At 49.4% G+C, this 14,151-nt stretch overlaps 1 protein-coding gene and 1 long non-coding RNA gene across 2 annotated transcripts in view; one reads left to right on the top strand and one right to left on the bottom strand.

Moving 5' to 3' along the window:
* LOC145525169 (uncharacterized) overlaps positions 1 to 2,119 on the bottom strand; it is a 92,368-nt gene extending 90,249 nt beyond the window's left edge. Inside the window, exon 1 of the long non-coding RNA XR_014068073.1 lies at positions 1,850 to 2,119. This is a non-coding gene — a long non-coding RNA (uncharacterized LOC145525169). The remainder of the gene's footprint in view (positions 1 to 1,849) is intronic.
* Positions 2,120 to 3,003: 884 nt separating this feature from the next.
* Positions 3,004 to 11,898, top strand: SFRP2 (secreted frizzled related protein 2). Its single transcript, XM_081538010.1, has 3 exons — positions 3,004 to 3,766; positions 6,135 to 6,215; positions 10,710 to 11,898. Exons 1-3 carry the CDS (start codon positions 3,268 to 3,270, stop codon positions 11,012 to 11,014), a joined length of 885 nt encoding a protein of 294 aa, XP_081394136.1. The 5' UTR covers positions 3,004 to 3,267; the 3' UTR covers positions 11,015 to 11,898.
* The last annotated feature ends 2,253 nt before the right edge of the window (positions 11,899 to 14,151 follow it).

The following is a 14,151-nucleotide window of genomic DNA, read 5'->3' as shown; positions in this document are numbered from 1 at the left end:
GCTCCGGGCTGGGAGAACGCCTCCGCCGCCCCTCGCCCCGGGCAGAGTCTCCGAGCATCAGAGTGAGGGTCCTGCCTGCCCAGAAGCTCTTCCCGCCATCACAGGCTGAACCAAGCGGCCAAATTGCTCCGGCAAGACTGACAGGAACTTCTTCTGTGCCTCAACATTGTTCAGTGCCTGGACAACAGAAAACTAGCAGAAAAAGAGGGCCAAGTCCAGAACACGGGGTTGTCCAGGTTCTCAGGCCTACAGCATTAGGGTGGGGTGTGTGGGTGTGTGTGTGTGTGTGTGTGTGTGTGTGTGTGTGTGTGTGTGTGTGTACTTATTGGACCCCGGTTGTGGCTTGGTGAGGAAGGTAACATTGACTCTCCGTTTGGAAAAAAAGAGAAAAGCCTTTGACATATTTTGATAAATTGCATGGAGAAGAGGAGACCTGTAGGCCCAAGGGACAGCGCGGAGCACAGAAGAGCCCGGGTTACGGAAGGCGCCGCCGGGCTGCCCCCCGTGCGCCCATCTCTCTCCGGCGGCACAGAGACCCGGGCTGGGGAAGCGCGCCGCCATGGTCACCAAGCATCCGTGTCTGTGCGTTTTTCGCACAGACAAAGGTCAGCGCCCGCGTCCCGGGGGCCTTGGTAAGAGGTTCTCCGGTTCGCCGGCAATCTGCTTGTCCGGCGAGCTCCACTGCCACGCGCCCACGCGCTAGCCGGGGCGCGAACTAGTGGCTGAAGGGAAAGGGAGCGGGGCGTCCCCCGAGGCGGGAGAGGAAGGCGCAGCCCGCGAGGGTGAGGTCTGGGCGGGGTGGCGCGGATGCGCGGAGGGGCCGCGACCCTGGATCCGACAGGCCGGAGAGCGACCGTAGGCGCCGCGGCGCTGGAGACCCTCCGGCGGCTCCCGGCGCCCCCTGGCGGCCGTTGGGGCCGCGCGGGCTCTCGAAACAATGCCTCCGGCCGCGCCGGCCGAAGGGCGCCTGGGTCCCCAGCGTCTCCCGGGCACACGGCCGCTCACCGCCTCGAACCACCCCCACTGGCTTCCAGCTCCTTGTTCCCCAGGCTCTTGACCGCCGAGGGTGTCTGAGAAGCGGAGGCGACCCCGGGGAGGGCGTTGGGGCTTGCGGTGGAGGAGGGAGGGCCATCATCCCAGCCCCGGGCCCAAGGCCTAACGTCTGTTAGAACGGAGGCTTCGATCAGCTGCTAGGTTCAGTGTGCTTCTGTTTTATTGAGGTTTATTTTTCAAAGTAGTTTGTACTGGGGAGCGGGGCTTTTACTTAGACCCGAAAAGACCCAGGACCCTTTCCGCGGAGGAGCGCGGCCTTTCGCTGCCGCAGCTGGCCCTTCGCCTGCAGAGCACCGGCGCGAAGGAGAAAAGATGCAAGCGGGTCTTTTCGGGACCCAGATGTTTGGGTCAGAATCAAAAGATACTCTCCTTACAGGTGGCGATTTTCCTGCTGTAGTTACGGCCAGGAGCAAACACTAAGTGGGCTTTCGCCACCCACACCTTAACCCCCTCCTCTAAGCAGTGGCGGGCGACTTGGGCCTGGGAGGTCGCCAAAGCATCTTCCGGAAGGAGGGAAATAGAGGAGCTGAGGAAGGAGCCTACGGATGGCTCTAAGTGGCTGGGAAGGAATAACAATGCGCCCACCTTCCATATGAAAGAACCTTGGCGGCCCGCTCTCCGGGGATTCTCTCTTCGGACCTGCACCTCCAAACTGCCAGGGGGGCTTAGGGGGCGGAGACGATCAACCAGCCCCAAGGGGAAACTTGGGGCGATTAAGAGAAAGGAGCCCCCCCCAACACACACACACACCTTCCTCCTGAGGCCCCCTAGTCCCGAGTTATAGCTGTGAACTTACTGTTTGGAGGCGTCCACGAGCTGGAGTCCCCAGCTCCGCGGGCGCACAGACGGACCTCTTTGTTCGCCTCCGTACACCTGGCGCCCCGCACGGTGCCCGCTGGCATTGTGTAGGAACGACCTCTGCCAAGGCTTCGTGGGTGTCTAGGCAGAGCTTCCTCCTCTGCCCCCTACCCCTTCCCTGCCTGCTCACCTGGCGCCCTTTCTGCCAGCCCCCGGTGCCCAGCACCAGCCTTTCCAAACTGTGCCCTGAAGGCACATCCCCCTGAGTGCCCGCCGCCGGGTACAGAGTGGGCTAGAGCGCGTGGTGCTTTCGCGCCTTGAGTCTTCCGGTTCATTTCGGAAGGGGAGGCAGGTCTCTTCTGCCAAACCGGGAAATGGTGGGCAGTCATGTGTGACTCTGACGGGACTCTGTAGAGGCGCTTCCACAGTGACAAACTTTTCCAGACTTACCCCCAACACAACAACACCCCCAACGTTTTATTGACATTCCTTTTTGCATGCAAAAGTTTTGCTCGGACGACTCTACTTAGATAAATTCTCTGCCGTTTGAAAGGGCAGGCGGGAGCACTCTGCACGGGTGGGCCCGACTGGGAACCGCGGCTGGGGATCCGAGAGGAGAGCACCCTCGCTGAGCGGCCTCGGGCAGGCAGGACCCTGGCGTGGACTTGGGGCACAAAGAGAGGGCCGGCAGCTGGCTCGCGGCAGCCGGGGATGCAGTTCCGCCCCGCAGCCCCGGGCTCAGCAGAAACTTCAGGCTGGGGTCAAACAACCCCCCGCCCGGGCCTCGCGGGGGGCAGTGCGCGTTCCCTCCGGGACTGGGCTACAAGGCCGCCGTTCGCGTCCCTCCGAATCCGGCAGCCCGCTCCCTGCACGCTCACTGTTGAGGCGCAACCGCCATCTCTTCTATTTGTTGTTTGTTGTTTACAACAGTCCTAGAGCGCGCGCTTGGCAGCATCCTAGGGGGCGGGGGGGACCCGGGGTCGGTGGGGCGCAGCCAGAATTTCCTTCCAGGGAGCGCGTGAGGGGCATTCTCAACGGAAAACCAGACCCAGAGAGCAGTGACCACCCCTCCTCGGATTACTCTCCACTGGCTCCTCCCTCGCTCCCCCCCGCCTCCAGATTTGCATAAAAAAGGCCACGAAAACTCTGGCCGGGCCCCAGCTGCGGCTCACTTTGCTCCCCCCGGTCGGAGACCACCTGGAGCTGCGCGCGGGCTTGCAGCGCAGAGCCCAGCGCAGAACGCCTCTCCCGCGCAGTCCCCCGTGCGCCCGGCGTCCCGGCGCTCGCGTCGCCCGATTTCCAGGCCCCGGAGCCGCGCCAAGCGCTGCGAGCGGACCCGGGAAGAGCTCCGGCCCCCCGCCGCCTCGCGCTTCCCCGGCTTGGCTCCCTCCGCCCCCCGAGGGTCGCGCACCCACGATGCCGCAGGGCCCCGGCTCCTTGCTGCTGATCGTCCTCGCCTCGCACTGCTGCTTGGGCTCGGCGCGCGGGCTCTTCTTCGGCCAGTCCGACTTCTCCTACAAACGCAGCAACTGCAAGCCCATCCCGGCCAACCTGCAGCTGTGCCACGGCATAGAATACCAGAACATGCGGCTGCCCAACCTGCTGGGCCACGAGACCATGAAGGAGGTGCTGGAGCAGGCGGGCGCCTGGATCCCGCTGGTCATGAAGCAGTGCCACCCGGACACCAAGAAGTTCCTGTGCTCTCTCTTCGCTCCCGTCTGCCTCGACGACCTGGACGAAACCATCCAGCCGTGCCATTCGCTCTGCGTGCAGGTGAAGGACCGCTGCGCTCCGGTCATGTCCGCCTTCGGCTTCCCCTGGCCCGACATGCTCGAGTGCGACCGCTTCCCCCAGGACAACGACCTCTGCATCCCCCTCGCTAGCAGCGACCACCTCCTGCCGGCCACCGAGGAAGGTAAGCCCTGCTCCCTCTTACACCCCCACCACCAGCTCCACGGAGACCCCACATCCCGTTGCTTCCCCGCCGGGGTGCCAGTCCCAGGCGGGGCAGACGCTCTCCTTGCCCTGATGTGTCAGCGTGACAAAACTGAGATAATCACCCCACCACCACCACCACCACCAAAAAAAAATACACACCCAAGTCGCTCATTCCCTTCCCTTGTTATACCAATTGCTCTTTCATAGGAACAGTTGAAAAGGGAGGCGCGGGGCGGGGTGAGGGGGAGCGGAGAAAATGTAGAAATGAAAAAGGTATTTCCTTTGTAGATACACGCACAATTCTTTTAAAAGATGCTAGCACGGGGGACGCAATTGAGAGAGTTGGAAGTGGTCCTCCGCGGAGGAGTTGGCCGGTGAGCACCCTGGCTTGAATCTCACGCAGCACGTTTTTACCACTGGGCAGGATTCTAGACGCAGGGACATTCCCTACAGCCACGATCGCCAACATGTGCAAACATAGTCTTTTAAGGCACTCTCTGTTTGCCATCCCGGCTTTTGGAAATAAAAAGTAGGACTGGCTCGTGTGTGTTGAAAATTCAGCTTTGGTTGTAAGTGCTCAGGTGTCCAAGAAAGAAGCACAAAGGGAATCTCCAGAACTCATTTTTCTATCACTAATCAGCTTTTATCTTAGGAGTGGTTTTAATTAACTGGAGAAAATCGTGCAAAAGAGAGTTTCCCAAGTTTTTTTTAGAAAACAGAGGGGGAGTTCCTGGGCAAAAACCATCAAAGCAATGAAAACCTCATGGGCTCTTGATATTCTTCCTGAAAGGAAAACATATACAATGTGTCTGAGCTGATTTAGGTCCCCAGGGACAGAAAAGGGGCTTCCTAATCCCTTTCAGGGCTCCAGCAGCATCTCCCTTTCAATCTCTAATTGTTTTCCTACAGCCATCATTAGTTAAAGAAAATGCAAAGTTGCTTAGCAATCTTTCCTGGCAGGCACCATGAGTCTGCAATCATCTTATTGGTTAGATTTATAATTTATTGCAAATGTTTGGCATATTTCAAACATTTGTCCAACATATACCACAGACCAACCAATACAGGTTAGTAACATTTTATATACATTCTTAGAGCTCCTAATTGGAAAAGTTTCATTTTGTTTGAGAGAGGGAAGTTAAGGGCAGTTTTATGTATGTTGCTTTTGTTTTTATTTTTCACAATCTACACCAACTTTATATACTACATTTCCCCCCCAAAAAAATCATTTCCCCCTTCACAATAAAAGTTTGCATTTTTCAAAATCTGCTCTGCACTTTCTCCAAATTGATAAATAACTTCCAAAATGAGTCATACAGGTTTTCTTTCCTGTGAAAACACAATCTCATATTAATGAACTTTCACCTAATTTTAAAGACAGTATTAGTACATTTATAAGTGAGACAAAATGAATGTTTTCTTTTTTCCCTTTTCCCAAGGAATCAGACTCTTTTAGAAGAGCCTTGAGCCGGCTCTCTCATAATTGAGCTAGTGCACATTCCTGGGTTTGGTTGGACCCCAGAAACAGTTTGCTTCAACTTTCTTTGGCTTCTGGAAAAGCTTTGGGTTTTTGTTTGTTTGGGTTTTGTTGTTGTTGTTTTGTCTGTTTGTTTTCGAGCGTCTGAAACAGGCAAAGAGAGGACAGAAGACCCTGCACCAGGGAGGAAGATAACAATGAAGTAAATGCTGCTTAACTCAAGCACAAGCTTGGCAGGAAGCACGAGGTGACACAGGCCCAGTTAGAGCAGACAGGAGCTGTGTGCGAGATGTGCTTCGGAAGGGGAAGAGCTCAGACTCGAGCCTTAGCCACGAGCCACCTCGCCAAGCCCAGATTTGGAACTCCCTCCAAATGACCCCCACCCCCCAGAAGCAGCTTGGCTGCAGAGCCATTAGAGGCCAGGCTGCACTGGCGGCCTGCAGCTCAGAAAGATCATCTTTTGGTCATCGTTGGTGGTTGCTCGTTTTCCAAAATCCTTCAAGGGTCTTTTAGTGCTTTCTCCTCAGAGAGGCCTTGGGGCTAACTTTTTCAGAGACTGTGTTTGTCCCAGGAGTGGGAGGAAGAGCGAAAAGCTACAGCCTGTCTCAGTTACCTGCAGCTGCACCCCCACACCCCACCACTGCGAATACCTGTACACAGCATGTGGGCATTTCTGCCTGTCAAAAAAATGGGAGGCATGGGACACTTTCTTAGGCATGAGCGGTCCTTCTTTTATAAATGAGGCAGAGTTAGGGGTCTTACAGGACAATTGTTCCTCTTGCCTGAAGAAGCCCCTGCAAGTGAGTTGTTTACAAAAGCCACCTGCTGTTTCCTTTCAAGCAAAGTTACTAATTTTTCACATTTCTAGCTCCAAAGGTATGTGAAGCCTGCAAAACTAAAAACGAAGATGACAACGACATAATGGAAACTCTTTGTAAAAATGATTTTGGTAAGTAAACACCACCAACAAAAGTTTTATTTTCCAGTACAGCTTAAAGATACAATTCATTAAGATGTTACTATTACTGGATAAAGTGAAAGTGAAAGTCGCTCAGTTGTGTCTGACTCTTCGCGACCCCATGGACTATACGGTCCATGGAATTCTCTAGGCCAGAATACTGGAGTCGTAGCCTTTCCCTTCTCCAGGGGATCTTCCCAACCCAGGGATCAAACCCAGGTCTCCCGCACTGCAGGAGGATTCTTTACCAGCTGAGCCACCAGGGAAGCCCTTTACTAGATAAAGTTTGGGTAAAATAGCATCACAGCTCATCTTTCCTTGAGCTAATCATCTAACAGGTTATCTTAGTTTCCTCTCTACATTAACTATCTTGTATTGAATTGTATCTTTTTTTAGGTGAGAGTCATTGCTCTGTTAAGCAATAATCAAATAATGAGAATTGTTCTTATCAAGAATTTCCAACGGCACGTTTTTCACTTCACTTTAGCTTTCTCTTGCTAGCAAGCATAATCCTGGCCCGTGTTCTCTTTTAGTCACTTAAACATGTGTCCCAGGGATGGAAACATGTAAATATTAGCCTCAGTAAAACAGATTCAAGACATTAAGTTGGCCCCAAATAGAAATTTAGTCCAGTGCCAAACATGATGCTCTGCTTCTCGCATTCCACTGTCAGTGAGTATATTCAAGGTTCTAGTTAATAATTTGGTGGAAAGAGTTTCCTTGAATTGAACAAAGAAAAAAAGCTAGGAATTACTTTGGCAAGATGCATGCAAGGTGCTGTGAAGACACAGCGCTCAGGAACTCCCAAGTTCCATGGCGCGTAGATCACTTCCCTGAAGGGAGAACTCTAAGAGGAAAGAGGAGACTGTCCACCCAGAGCTTCAGCAGTACCTCATCTGAGTCCTCCAGCCTCTGCGGGAAGTGAAGGAGCCAGCTAGACATGAGATCAGCACTAAATTCAGAGCTGGGGTGGCAGAGAACTTCACCCAGATTCCTGAGACATTCATGCTTTCCTCCCCTTCCAAGAGCAGGCACTTCTTGATGTGTTTGAGGGGTTGATGCCCTTTAAAAGTATTTATTCAAGCAGAAGGTTGAACTTACTGGTAAGCAGATGTGATCTCTGTCCTAGCAAACAATAACAGACTCTAACAGACCTCTAGGAACACTTCTACATACGCAGCTAAACCCTGGAGACAGAAATCACTCCAGTGCATAGTATGGAGGAATGACATCCCACCCTCTCCTTACAACTTACCAGCCAGAAGTCTCAGACCTGGCCAGGTCCCTGAAACTCTGGAAATCACCAATCACTGCCCCTTACAACCCCAGGGCACTTCCAGGAAGTGTCCTGTGCTTAACCTTAGCTGCTCCTAGGACATCCATAGCTATAGGAGAAGCTTCACACAGCTGAGGAAGGGAAAGGAAGGAGGCAACTCAGTTTGAGACACTCCTCCCCCTCAGCAAGAGCCACCAGTGGATGATGGGGTTTCATATGTCTATCAATTCAGTTCAGTCACTCAGTCGTGTCTGACTGTTTGCAACCCCATGAACCGCAGCACGCCAGGCCTCCCTGTCCATCACCAACTCCCAGAGTCCCCCCAAACCCATGTCCATCGAATCGATGATGCCATCCAACTATCTCTTGTTCTGTCGTCCCCTTCTCCTCCTGCCCTCAATCTTTCCCGGCATCAGGGTCTTTTCAGATGAGTCAGCTCTTTGCATCAGCTGGCCAAAGTATTGGAGTTTCAGCTTCAACATCAGTCCTATACTCAACAAAAGACTCTCAGAGTAGGAGATGGCCAGGCATGTTGGCAGCAGCAATCCCAAGGCTCCAGAGCCTTACCCAAAACACGATTCTTAGCTTCCATGCTCAGGATTTAAGGGCAAATTTTTAAAATATAATTTAAATAAAGTTTATATAAAAATGTATATCATTTTTAGGCTTATAGCCTTTGCACTAGCTTTAGTACAGATCTCTCTCCTGACTATCATGATACAGTGGAGCTCCAAAAAAATTGAAATTAGGGCTCAGGCACATACATGTGTGCACACACACACACACACACACACACACACACACACGCACTACCTGCTTGCTTAGTGGTTTACCTTACATAAGATCTCTTTTCTAAAGATGCTGCATCAAGACCTGTGTAAAAAAAGTGGGTGTGTGTGTGTGTGTCTGTCTGTCCCAATGTTCTCTTTCCTTAGAGGAGAAAGCCTTTCAGAACAACTTGGAAGTCATTACACTTAAGGTATCACACATTTGTTTTCTCACAAGTTTGTTTCTCACAAGTTTGTTTTCTATTTCTCCATGTACATTTTGTCCCAAGCGTGATAGTAAACTTAAATTGTATGGGGTGAGTCCTACACTGGTTTATGCGTGGTTTTCCACATTGCCTATGCACTTTGGGGAGTAATGAAAGGGAAGAAGGAACAGGGTAGAAATCTGATGTATTTAACTTGAATCATCCATGAAAGCATGACAATCTCCCCCACTGCACTTCTGAAGCACAAGAAAGATGGAGAAGACCTCCTGATTTCAGCAGCGAAAGTACTGGTGAAGAAAGAATAGATCAGAACTGCCTGCCTCTGTATGCAATCTTTTGTTGGAGCAGACAGTATTGGGTTGGCCAAAAAGTTCGTTCAGATTTGTCTATTACATATTATGGAAAAAACCTGAATGAACTTTTTAGCCAACCCAATATCATCACCTCTGCCTCCTACCACACCCTGCATCCCCCTTCATACCTTCCACGCAGGGCAGGAAAAGTTATTTAAGAGCTTTGATTCTCTATATTTGGTTCCAGCAGAAAACCCAGGGAGGAAATGTCTGAAGTTTTCCCACAGTAAGCTCTTACCAAGTCAGTTATTTCATAGCTAGAGGAAGATGAGTCATAAATCTTCCCTCTGGTTAAAAGTGATGGTTTTCCTGATGTTTTGGGCTCAAGAATGTTTAATCTGACCAGGCAAAATCTCACACATGCTCTGTCTGTGCTATGGATGAGGGTCCCAGGTAGCACGATAATCACTTCTCCCACCATCTGCCTTCCCCACTCCCAGCCCTTAGGCAGAGGCCACAGGAACATGTGACACTGCCGTGTGACTCATCTCAGGATAAACCCTGAGCACTCAATATCATGACCTGATGCGCCTCAGACAAACAGTGGTTGGCCAAGTCCCAGAACCCTTGATTTACCTGGCTGAGCTTCATTCCTTGCCTGGTCGGCTGGAAAAGCCATACTTAGTCGAATTCCCTTTCTGAGAGAGAAAGAAAGAAAGCTCCAGAGCAGAGATTTCTCACCAAAAAACCTCTTCCTCTCTTACTAATTTAAACAATGCACTAAACTCCATCAGAGTCAGGAAGTCACACCTGCATATAATCTATATGGAGCAGTCGTTAACACATTATAGTTGGGCGTGTTAATGCACCAGCCAGGACAAGAAATTTGATACTGTGCCTGAGATTACAGTGGTGTTACAGGTGGAGGTTTGGGGACTCGAGTTCTGAGAATTAGGCTCAGCAAGGGCACAGCATAACTGGGTGACCTCTTGTAAATCACTGAATTTTTATAGATTTCAGATTCTTGGTGTACCAATAAGAGATTTTAGCTAAATGATCCCTTTCAACGTTAAACTTCTATCCCTTCCCTGACCTCATGGAGTCATGAAATTTAATTCCAGCATGTATGTTTGTAGGGTTTTCTTTCCCAAAGCATACTGTTCATGACTATAAAATGTGTCTTTTATAGTAAACCACTTACTTTGGGTCTTAGCATTCTAATGAGTCTACATATCCATCTTGGAAGCAGTGCATATATGACCTGTAAATGCCTTGGCCTTGGACAGGCAAATGACAGCATTTGAGGATGAGGTCTTCAGAAAAACACTTTTACAGCTAAACATGTTGTGCTCTTAAAAAGAGTCTTGGATATTTTTTCTCCAAGTTACTTTACCAAATCAAATGCAGCTGTAAGATCAATTCTCCTTCCCTGTAGTCTGTTCTTTAGAAAACAATGATTGTGTGATATAATTTCCTTACAGGTTTGTCCAAAAACCTCTCCGACGTCATAAATTGAGTTTAAAGTTTACAGCCACAGAAGGATCATGTTTCACCTAAGAGTCAGGCATTTCTTTTCATGGTGAATTTTCCAACAGGGGAAGTCATTTGTCGAGGAGAGCACACTCCACATGCAGGCTACGTACAAACACAGGAACACAGGGCAAGGAGGGAAAATCAATTGAGTCCACACGGGGAGTTTTTAAAGGATGGCTGGTTTGAAACAAAGTGCCCGATCAACCCTTTGAGGCTTTAGAAATGGAGCCACCTGCTGCCCTCAGCTCCCAACCCCCTACCTGCGGCCCCCGACAGTCCCGTCAACCCCAGGGAGATCCCCTTCCCTCTCCCAGGCGAGTCCAGGACATGCAGGGGGATTTATGCCCTCCTTATCACCGGTGTGATCCTGTCCCCTTTTGTGTCCGCAGCACTGAAAATAAAAGTGAAGGAAATCACCTACATCAATAGAGACACCAAAATCATCCTGGAGACCAAGAGCAAGACCATTTACAAGCTGAACGGAGTATCCGAGAGGGACCTGAAGAAGTCAGTGCTGTGGCTCAAAGACAGCCTGCAGTGCACATGTGAGGAGATGAACGACATCAACGCGCCCTACCTGGTCATGGGGCAGAAGCTGGGGGGGGAGCTGGTCATCACCTCCGTGAAGCGGTGGCAGAAAGGGCAGAGAGAGTTCAAGCGCATCTCCCGCAGCATCCGCAAGCTGCAGTGCTAGTCCCAGGCCAGCCTTGCCGCCGGGCCCCTCCCTGGGCTCTGCTGACCCTTTCCCCCCGCTGCTCGGGGACCTCAGCGCTGTCTCCCAAGCACAGTCCCTCGGCTGCAGCTCCAGCCTGGAGCTGCTTCCCCTGCCTTTTGCACCTTTGCACCCCCAGCATTTCCTGAGTTATAAGGCCCCGGGAGGCCTCAGGAACAGATAGGTGTTTTCACATAAAGGAAAAACCCACCCAAATCTTGTAGAAATATTCCAACTAATAAAATCACAAGGATTTTTATGAAGTTTTTTAAGAGGTCACTTAAGAGCTATTTCAAATAGGTGCAACTGTGACTCTGGCTTGATTTTTTTGGTGGTTTGGTTTGGGTCAGTTTCCACTGAGGTTGCCATAATGTGCAAACAGCTTCACTTTTCTGTGTGGCCTGAACTTTCACTTTTCTGTTGTGGGTCCAAAACCCGGTTGAGATAAAGCTGGCTATTATCTCAGCACCTCTCTCAGCTCCAGCCCGATACTCAGCACCTGAATCATGTAACAATTCATTTGTCATTTTACATCCCTGTTGGGAACTTAACAACTGTAGCATGTACTGTGTTTTGCATTTCCAGGTAGAGTACTTCCATTTATAAAAAACCACATTAACCACCGTAGCATGAGTTCTTCAAATAAAAGGCAAAACAGACCAATTTTATGATTGACCCGAGTACTTTAAACTTTGTTTGAAACACTTTTTTTACTTAATTTTGCAGATTAAACCATTGTAGCTTACCTGTAATATACATAGTAGTTGATCCCAAAAAGTTGTAAAAATATTGCTTTAACCAACACTGTAAATATTTCAGATAAACATTATATTCTTGTATATAAACTTTACATTCTGTTTTACCAACTCCCTGTCTTCTGTCTTGTCTTCTTAGTGGAAGGAACTAGGAAGGGAGCTGAACGAGAGTGATCACCTCCTTCCTCCTGAGGCCCAGCCTTCCTGCGGTTTGAAGTGTCTATTTCCTAAGTGGCTCAGAGAGCGTCTCACCTCTCTACCACCCATCACCTGGCTCCTGCTAGTGTCTCACACCCCACACAGATTCTACCACTGCAGGCCCTGCAGGGAGGCAGAGGTTTGCCTGCTTTGGTCTGGTTTCAGCCATCCAGGGGCAGCCTGGTGGCAACACAAGCCTAAACCTAAGGCTCACGAGCTTGGCAGTTGTGCTTTTCATTTGTGCAGGTTTTTATAATGGAAAAGAATCACTATTGCAAAAATGTTCATTCTTTCCCCACTTAAATTCTAACCCTCAGATAAACAGAGCCATGGTTTGAAGAGCAGCCATTGAAAGGCAGTGGGGTAGGGAGGGGATGGTGAGAAAAGAACATGAAGATGAGAGGGGCATCCATCCATAAAACACCCATCCAAATGCTTCACTGTTTTATTTTAGGAGGCTCCAGAGAAATTCTGTTAAACACATGAAGACACTAAGGCTCAAAGGGGTTAGGCACCGTGGCTAATATGAGGCTGATTCTGAGCTGAAACTCAGGCCTTTCAGATGACAAATTCTGTCTTCTGTTCAGTCCAGGGTGGATTATAGGAGCAGGGTGGCACATCTATTCAACACATGTGCACTGCACATCTACATGTCTGGCCCCATTCTAAGTGCTGGGGACACATGTATCAGCTCCTTTTCCTTATGGAGCTGACATGACCGTAAAAGAAGAGAAATAATCACAATTACAATGACATGTTTATAACATGAGTTATATGAAATATAAGGACAGGTAACACATGAGATCAACAGTGTCCTCAGCAAATTCGAAGTTTTGAGTGCTGTTCCTGTGAAGCCTTTATGTGACAGCATTTTGTTGATTTAGTTGAAAAGTTTCCTGCATATACAGCCATGATCTCTCTATAGTACTTCAAGCTCTTGTGGCACCAAAAGTCAACAGGGCTGCACAATATGGGCAATCTCTTTCGTCTTCTTCTGGGTTACCACTTGACTCTGCTTCCCATCTGAGTCTGCAGCCTCCTAACACAATCCTGTTCCTACAAGGCACCCATGGACTAAATGAGAGACACTCATGATTGAGGCCGTGACTCATTGTAAACATCTGAAACCGGAAACTTGGGACCCTGGAAAAGGCAAGAGAGAAGATAAAGGACAAAAGAACAGTAGACAGACGCTTGAGGAATTAGAAAGTGGAAATAGGTATAACACATCCAAAAATAGTGGAAAGAAACAATTGGAAGAAGCTGACCTATCTGAATGTTCTCTCCAATCAAAATAAAAGTCGCCAGCCCGTTTAAAGGATGCAGAGCCTGGAGCTCCGGAGAGCTAGCTGTTGCCAGATATCGCCTCCTTCGGTCATGATGTGAGGAGGTAGTAGGCACTCCGGTGCCTGCCTGGCGCCTTACACACCTCTCTGGATTTTCCAATCCCCCCACACCTCTTGCTCCCATCTTTGTCAAGGCTATGAGTCAACAAGACACGCTTGGAAGAGCACGTAGATTTTTGGTTCATCTTTCATTTTGTTTCATTGTTTTCTTTTGCATGATGATTCAAACATAGATATGGCTCATTTCTTTTTGAAATGATCATGACTGTTGTATTCTTTCTTAGTTTTTCAACCATCAGATTTCTTTTATAGACAGGTGAAAACATGAATGTTCATCCATTATTGGGGAAAAAAAAGCAAGGAATCAGAAGACATTGGATTTTTGACTTTCCTAAGATGATTCATGACCTGTTAATAAACTGCCAAGGTATCCCACACAGGAGATCAGAAAAGTTTAAAGATATAAAAGCTACGTATTGATCGATCATGTAATTCCTCCTCCCTTCCCTGCATAATTTGAGAAATGAGTTGTTCCACAGGAACACATCTGTAAGTTGTGGGCAACACGTCCTAGGTGCTCGGAGGTCCTGTCTATGTGCAGTGAAATTCACAGGGTTAAAAAGGATAAAGAGATCCATTTTATCGAACAGTACCCTCCAGTCTTCATTCTCTATTCTCTTATCAAATGATAATTTGATTTTTTGCCTTTCAAATCTTGCTTACTACTTGGTTTTCAATGTTCTTGACAGGGGAGGGGTCACCTTGGAAAGCAAGTCAAGGCATATGTATTTCAGGGTGCAATCACTGCCTCTGGGTTATG

Source organism: Giraffa tippelskirchi, chromosome 11 (genome assembly GCF_054371585.1).
Source record: "Giraffa tippelskirchi isolate mGirTip1 chromosome 11, T2T-mGirTip1v1.2.pri, whole genome shotgun sequence".
Taxonomy (NCBI): Eukaryota; Metazoa; Chordata; class Mammalia; order Artiodactyla; family Giraffidae; genus Giraffa; species Giraffa tippelskirchi.
Note: the sequence above shows the minus strand (reverse complement) of the source record. Positions and strands in the feature narration are given on the sequence as shown.

Coding starts and splice junctions, on each gene's coding strand:
- SFRP2 (XM_081538010.1), top strand. CDS start 3,268: ATGCCGCAGGGCCCCGGCTCCTTGCTGCTGATCGTCCTCGCCTCGCAC. Junction 3,767..6,134: donor CCTGCCGGCCACCGAGGAAG/GTAAGCCCTGCT, acceptor TCACATTTCTAG/CTCCAAAGGTATGTGAAGCC. Junction 6,216..10,709: donor TCTTTGTAAAAATGATTTTG/GTAAGTAAACAC, acceptor TTGTGTCCGCAG/CACTGAAAATAAAAGTGAAG.